The sequence below is a fragment of the Triticum dicoccoides genome, chromosome 7A, assembly GCF_002162155.2.
Source record: "Triticum dicoccoides isolate Atlit2015 ecotype Zavitan chromosome 7A, WEW_v2.0, whole genome shotgun sequence".
Lineage (NCBI taxonomy): Eukaryota > Viridiplantae > Streptophyta > Magnoliopsida > Poales > Poaceae > Triticum > Triticum dicoccoides.
Window position 1 is genome coordinate 605,486,604 of NC_041392.1, and position 7,733 is coordinate 605,494,336.

Below are 7,733 nucleotides of genomic sequence, written 5' to 3' on the forward strand. Positions count from 1 at the left end.
CTCTCTCTCTCTCTCTCTCTCTCTCTTCTTTATGTCAATTTCCTGTCATCACCACAAGGAACCGAGCAACCGAGCGAAGCACAGTGGACACCATGCTGGACAAGAGAATAATGGAGCAAATAAAGCCAAAACGCCATAGTTTCATAGCTAGGGAATCTCAAAAGGAACAGCAGTGTCCTACGACACCAGCCCATATTGCTGCACTCTTTAGTTTACCCGTTTGTCCAGTGTCGAACCAAGGCCAGAAATCCCCACCTCGATGCCCATGGCATGCAATTGGCACGCCCAATTGGTGTTGGTGTTGTACATCATCACAAGGCCGCGGATTAATCAAGCGAAAATCGCGATGGTGTTGTACGGGTTTAGCACCGTACCGCATTGTAATCGTGACATTGCAGTTGCAGAGTGGTCGTTGCTATAAAAGCAAGCAGGCAAACACACATTCAAAATGACCATGGATAGTGACGGGGTAGATGCTTCTCGCTGAGAAGAGGCGCTCGCTCGGCAGCTAGCGTTGCTCGTGGGTCTGCATGCACATCTGCATGCGATGTGCATGGCCGGCGTACGTGGCGGGACCCAATGCGTGTCAATTCATGTGAAAAAACAGGAGTCGCGTGATGTCGACATAAAACACCATGGCCACATGCCTAGCTCTTGTAGGTATAGTACAGAGAAGAATCTCGCCTCTCTTTAGAGCATCTCCAACAGCCGCGTCGTAAAATTGTCCATTTTAACGCGCGCGCAATCGGTAGAGTGGCTTCAGCGGGCGCGTAAAAACCGCGTGTGCGGCACATCTAGTTCAGCACGCGGGCCGAAACTCCACCGCGCGCTGCTTATTTGCTGCGTCCGCTTCCACGCGTTGGACTCTCGCGTGCTTGCTCGCAACTCGACCCCCCATCCAGCCGCGGCGCCGCCGCCGCCGCCGCCCGCGCCACCCAGTGACCGTTCCGGCGCTTTCCCGGCCTATCCCCGCGCCACGGCGGCTTCCTCCGCCCCCCTCTAGTCACCGCCGCCCCTCGTGCGCGTCCGTCCTCCGACGAACAGCGTCCGGGCGCTCGCTGCCGCTCGGCGCCCGCAAGGTGTTCGATAAAACGCCTACAAGGTATGTATTGCTCAAACTTCATGAATTTGATGCATGTTGATTGTAGTTTTTATAGCATAGTATTGAACAGTGTAGATGAGTTTGTCGTATGATTCTTCCGAAGAAGAATTTGATATGGAAGAGGAGGATGATCTTGCAATGATCCTCGCTATGCACATCAATAAAAAACCAAAGCACGGTGGTTCCGCTATGGGTTGGCAGAAAATTTGGAGGGATAGGATCGATGCCCACAACAGATTGATCAGGCATTATTTTGCGGAGAATCCCACATACCCCGAGTCATATTTTCGTCCCCGTTTTAGGATAAGCACCGAGTTGTTCAGGCGCATTGCAGAGAAACTAGTGAGCCATGAACAATTTTTTTCAACAAAGGAGGAATGCCGCCGGAGAGCTCGGGCATAGCACCTTTCAGAAGGTGACAGCTGCTTTGCGTATGTTGGCATACGGTATCCCGGTTGATCTAGTTGATGTTCACTTGGCTATGGGTGAGAGCCAAGATATCATGTGTGTCAAGCGCTTCGCGGTCGGAATTGTGCAAGTGTTTGGCCAGGAGTATTTGAGATCTCCCAATGCCGAAGACGCCGCAAGGCTATTGGAGATGAACAAAGCTCGCGGCTTCCCTGGTATGCGTGGCTCAATAGATTGCATGCATTGGAGTTGGAAGACTTGTCCAAAGGCATGGCATGGGCAATTCCACGGCAAAAAAAAGGGTTCCACAATAATCCTTGAAGCGGTGGCCGATCAAGAGACTTGGATTTGGCATACATTCTTTGGAATGCCTGGATCTTTGAATGACATCAATGTTGTCAACCGGTCACCACTGATGAATAAGATTGCAAATGGCGATTTGCCACTGGTGCAGTTTGTAACAAATGGCCGTACATACAACTATGGCTATTATCTAGCGGGTGGTATCTATCCAAAGTGGCAAACCTTTGTGAAGCCGTTGAAAAAGCTGGAAGGTAAGAAAAATCTTGATTTCCACAATGCTCAGGCGGCGGCTAAAGAAAATGTGAAGAAAGCTTTTGGGATGTTGCAAGCCCAATTTGCTATTGTGAGAGGACCGGCTAGATTTTGGGATCAAAAAATGCTTTGATACATCATGCACGCTTGTGTGATCATGCACAATATGATCATCGAGAATGAGCGTGGCCAAGATGTAGACTACTCTCAGTATGAGCTGTTGGGACATCCCGTGCGAGTGCGACGGAGGGCTGAAAGGGTGGCCCGTTTTGTTGTCTCCTATCATACCATTCGACGTCCCGCAGCGCATGATGATCTTCAGAAAGATCTCATTAAGGAGTGGTGGACATGGAATAAACGACAAAGAGCATCATGATTTGTGCGTTCGATATTGTATTGTTGAACTATTTGTTGTGTTTTGAGTTGTAATAACAAAATTGAACTATTTATTGTTGATTTTTTTTTGTGCTTGAGCTTTTTGCTTCTGTTTTGAAATGCATATATTGTTTATGCGAGAGTCGCGCGCGCTGCATTTTTGCTCGCGCAGCTATTTTAGCGCGGCTGCTAGAGTCAGCGCTGCCCGCCGTGTCAAACCAGACGATGAACATGCGGCAAAGTAATTTTTAGCGCGCGGCGCGTTCTACGTCTATTGAAGATGCTCCTACGGGCACGGCACGCGCCAGTTGAATCAAGGCCACAAATTTCTCACCTCGATCGATGCCATGGCAATTGGCGCCGTAAAATTCAACAGCGCATGCAGTTCCATGGTTGAACAGAAGAGCAGCGACGCACGTTATCTGACAAAGGTATGTGAAACTCAACCAATGCTTGGTATAATACAGTACTTAAGAGTGGCACATAAGAGATCTCACTCCTTGTCTGGGCACCTTCCTTGCTTGCTTCCGCCTATAAATAAGTGGCCATCTCATCTTCCTTGCTTGTCTCGCAGACAAACACGCCAGTTCCACGACTTCCTCGCGCCACTCTTTCTCGGTCCGCCGGTCTCCTCCGGAGAGCTCGCCCTCACCACCACGCCGCCGCCTCCTGGTCGCTGGACTGGACGACGCCTCCGGGAAGCTCCTCCCGCCTCCACGCCTAGTCACAGGTTCCTTCCTTCTTACCCCGCTTCTTTTTTTTTTTTCAAATCGGCCGGAGAACTGGCGCCCATCCACGGGGTGGTGCTGGTGCATGCTCTCTCTCGCTCCACACGACCCGACCATGGTCTCTCGCTCTCTCCACAGGACCCGCCCACACGGTCTTCCCGGCGAGCAGCGGCGGCCAGCAAGCCCACCCAGGCGTCGAGCCCTGCCTCTTCCTCTTTGCTTGCTCTTCTACGTCTCGCATTTCCTATCACTGACTAACTTCCTACGACCAAACAGGCCGTGAATCCAACGCCGGTCGAAGATGTCGTCGCATCCAGGCGACCTGCAGCTCATGGACGGCCCAGTGCTCATCCAGCACGGCGACAAGGACGACCTGCTTATCGACGTCCCGGAGCCCGTCCAGCAGGACGACGATGACGACGACAAGGACCACCTGCTGCTGGCCCGGACCAAGAGGTGGATAAAGGAGATGCGGGTGGGGCTGATGCTGCTGGCGACCATCCTGGCGTCGCTGGCCTACCTGTCCGTCCCGTACCCCCCGGGCGGGTTGTTCTGGAGAGAGGACAAAGCCGGGCCATACCCATACGGGCACGACGCCGGCGACCCGGTGCTGCCCGGCCATCCCATTTTCAAGTCGCTTAGCACCGTGGCCTTCCTGACCTCACTGCTGCTGGTCTCCAGCGAGTGCTTCTACCGAACGTGGGACAGGGTGGCAGGGCTGCTGCTCCTCGCTCTCCTCGACCTCGCCTGCCTTGTTGGCGCCTACGTTGTCGGCGCCAGTCCGAATGGCTGGGGCTGGTTCATCATCGTCGTATTCCCCTGCACCGTCGTCGCCTGCAGTTTCCTCTTCTTCTCCGTCCCCTTCATCGGACGGTATGTAAACGTCTGATATACGCCCAAATCGATCACGTTGCCTGGTTTCTCTATGATATATACATAGCGCTGAAACGTTTCTACAGGGTAATATGGATGCTACTGCGGTTCCTGCGTCGTCTCGCCAGGCTCTGGTGGTGACCAGCATGGAGAGAGCGGCAAGGAGCGGGCGCTGTGGGTCATCTTCCGGCCATTCCTCGCAGATCAAGTCGTAGGCATCGTTCGCTGCTAGTAATCTACATTATTCTCTGGCTCGGCAATGGCTCTAGGATTAGTGCAATCGTATGTTGTCGTAGTAGGATTTAGTCCATGTAGCTAAGAAGCGAATGTCTGTCTGTACGTAGATGATCAAGGGTGCCACCCCGGTCTGTTTTAGGCTGCGTTTGGCAGCAAAGTTTTTTTAAAGTTTTCTGAGAATACCGTGGTTTCTGAAAAATACCATGGTTTTGAATACTTTGCTGCGTTTGGCTTCAGAAAAAAACAAAGTTTTATAAACCACAGTATGCTAGAAACCATGGTCTTTTTGCAGTATTCGGAAAAGAGGTCCCGACCTCTTCTTTTTGAAACAGAACGGAGAGAAATCTTCTGGGAGATCGCACTTGACGTTGCCGTCTACGTCTAGATAAGAATATTCAGAGCGATCCCATCATATTTTTCCTCTTTCTCTTATATGATAAACGGCCATATTATATCTCCTGGTTATAGCCGATTCAGTTTGATTAGTTTATCTTCCAGCTGGCGTGTCGCGTGCGAGTCTCCATCTCTTCTCTGCAGTGCCATGACTGAATCAAGCTCACCACCAGGGAGAACACTCTGTTCACAGCAAGCTATTTCTGGAGTCCTTGGCTGCCTATGTATTTCCGGCGAGTAGCGCACAGATTAGATTGATTGATCCTTTTGGAGAACACTCATAAGCAGCAGGTTATATATACTAGCTAGCTAGCTGATTCAGTATAAATGGCGCATGTACACGCATAAAGAATTTAGGACCGGCTCGAAGTACATGCATGTCTTGCGCCCGGCAGTAGGGCCGGTCCGTCTCGCGCCCGGCGGCAGGACTGCGCTCGTCTCGCGCCCAGTGTAGCAGGACGATTCGATGGAGGCTTGTTGTGGCCGGCCTATTGGGTCTCGGCGTTGGGACCGGCCAGGGGTGTAAAAGGCGGATCCTTTCTGCCCGTCTCTGCGGTGGGGGTAGCGGTGGGGCTCGGGGGACTTGGTGTCAAGGTCTTGGATTCCGGGGCGGCGGCCCTGGGGGGTGGTGGCGCGGTGCTCATGGGCAGAGCTCGTGCCTCGGTGCTGCCCGGCTGCCACGGCCGTGTGGGCGGCATGGTAGCCGGGGTGTGGCGTTCGGTAGCGGTGAATGTTGGTCGGGGTGAAAACCTACTCTATCTTCGGACGGACTGGCGACGGCGAAGATCGCTCCCTTCTTGAAGGCGTCGTCGCGGCTATCACTGTCCGTCGTGGTGCTCCAGGGGAAACTCTGATCCTCGGATCGGGCGGTGGTGACGCTCCGGTGTCGTATCCTTTCTGAAGGCACCGCCTTGGAGCCCACGTTTCGTCATATGCGGCTTCACTTCTTCGGATGATGCCCCCGGTGGCTCTTGTAGTGCTAGGGTGTGTGTTGCTACGCTCAGCGTCTATGTATCCTGCCTTGGGTACGTGTGTGTTTGTGGTGGGTGAGTGCGGTTGTAGCAAACACTGTGGATCTTTGCTTTATATATAAAGCGGGGCGAAAGCCTGTCTGGATAAGTACATGCAAGTATATAGACATATAATGACAACACGCTCCTAGGATTGTATTACTTCAATCTAGTTGACTACTCCTAGGATGACATTTCTTCAATCTAGCTGACTGATCCTAGGATGGTATTATGTGTGCATGGCAGCTGCATGCAGCCGGCAGCCGTTAGCAGCGCTAATTACTCAGTCACCCACGCTAAAATACTTAGTCAAAACTTTGGTTAAATAGCAGCAACCAAACACATGTAAAACTGAGAAAAACATTGGTTTTAGAAAACCGTAGTATTCTTTGCCCACCCAGAGTAATACTGTAGTTTTCAATTATCACAGTTTAGAAAATACTTTGCTGCCAAACTAGCTGTTAGTGGTTATTATTGTACCGTACGATATTGGCTTCAGCAAATGTCCGTCGTAGAAGAACGAGTAAAATGCATGACTAGCTTTAACAAATAAGCAATGTTGTGTTGGAGATGATTCAGTATTGATGATAATAGCTAGCTAGCTAGCTAGCTAGTGGCCGATCTTTTGTACTCCCTCTGTAAATAAGTATCAGAGCGTTCAGATGTGTTTACTATTTTACTGTGCACTGCTGGGTTCAGCGGTGCAAATGGCCCGGTGTAGAACAATGGCACCAATATATAGCTACTGTTTACTGTTTTCGCCTCATAATTAACATGAGTTCTCCTTTCGCTCTCTCTCCTAACCTGCAAATTTGGCATGCCTTCTCTCTCCAGTCTTTGCATGCAGCATAAAAAACTCGCCATGCACACACAATCTCTCTTCGCCTTTCACTACCTCGCCATCACTCTCTGTCTTTTACTTCTCTCCTTTTGCTCTTTCTCCTTTTTTCTCTCCTCAATTCCTGTTTCCTGACATGCGTTCGTTTCTGTTTCCTGACTAGCTTTTGATCACAGAGTGCTCCGGTTAATTTTGCCATGACAATTGGCACGCCCAGTTGTTGTTGGTGCTGTACATCACCACAAGCCAACAGATTAATCAAGCGAAAATCACGATGAGCTGCACTGTTTTGTTATCGTGACATTGCAGAGTGGCCGGAGACTGGTTTTTCTACCGTGCATGGTAGATCCCGTGCATGTACCCACCGTTCCATTGTTGTGTTGGGATGTGTGCCAGCAGAATATGTAAATCAATTAAATATAATATTTACTTATTGATGCAACATTGACACCCGACACAATGATTTCTCTTTCATAACATTTCATCACGTGATGTTCCCTAGTTTCAACAACGAAGTCAGATTTCTCAGCAAGTCAGCCCCATCTAAATTTTAATTTATATTTTGTTGAAACAATTGTTTTTATTCAATAAGATCTTCAAAACAATAGTACTACCGAATATGTTTTTTGAATATTATTTCTTTAAACACTCAAATGCATTATTTTTATATGGACATTACTTTTTTTTAGAGGTTCATCATGTTTCATACTACACCGTCAAACATGTATCCTGTAAATTTGATTTTTTTGTAATATGAGAATACTAATGTTCTGTTATGCTTATCATGGTTTCGAACATCTCATACAAATTTAATCATGTTTAAATTTGTCGAAAACATATTCAATATTGGGCTTGTTTCGAAGATATAATCAAAAGGAAGATCCATGTTCAAATGGACTATTTTTCTTTGATTTATTTTATCATATATAGCTGTCCCAAGTTTAGGATTGAAAATAAAATGCATGTATTGGTGAGTCGGAGAGATAACTCACTCTGTGTGCATGCCGTGTGAGAGGAAAAAGAATGAGAGAGAATGTCGAAAAATTAGTACAGCATTTACTCTAGAGAATAAAAAATACTACTAGTCAGTTTGCATGCCTCCTAATCTTAAACCAAGTTGACGGTTGATTCACGCACGGGACCTCCTGTGCATGGGAGAACTGCTTTTCTCAGAGTGGCCGTTGCCATAAAAGCACCAACACGAATTCAAATCG

At 49.1% G+C, this 7,733-nt stretch overlaps 1 protein-coding gene across 3 annotated transcripts; it reads left to right on the forward strand.

Moving 5' to 3' along the window:
- Nucleotides 1–3,021: 3,021 nt before the first annotated feature.
- Nucleotides 3,022–4,439, forward strand: LOC119332128. Of its 3 annotated transcripts, XM_037605296.1 has the most exons (4): nt 3,022–3,170; nt 3,307–3,362; nt 3,445–4,041; nt 4,128–4,439. In XM_037605296.1, the coding sequence occupies exons 3-4, from the start codon at nt 3,470–3,472 to the stop codon at nt 4,180–4,182; spliced, it is 627 nt and encodes a 208-aa protein (XP_037461193.1). In that variant the 5' UTR covers nt 3,022–3,170; nt 3,307–3,362; nt 3,445–3,469; the 3' UTR covers nt 4,183–4,439. The 3 variants fall into 3 exon arrangements, with proteins under 3 accessions (XP_037461193.1, XP_037461191.1, XP_037461192.1); XM_037605294.1 differs by having other exon boundaries at nt 3,307–4,041; XM_037605295.1 differs by lacking the exon at nt 3,307–3,362.
- Nucleotides 4,440–7,733: the final 3,294 nt, after the last annotated feature.

Coding starts and splice junctions, on each gene's coding strand:
- LOC119332128 (XM_037605294.1), top strand. CDS start 3,470: ATGTCGTCGCATCCAGGCGACCTGCAGCTCATGGACGGCCCAGTGCTC. Junction 4,042..4,127: donor TCCGTCCCCTTCATCGGACG/GTATGTAAACGT, acceptor ACGTTTCTACAG/GGTAATATGGATGCTACTGC.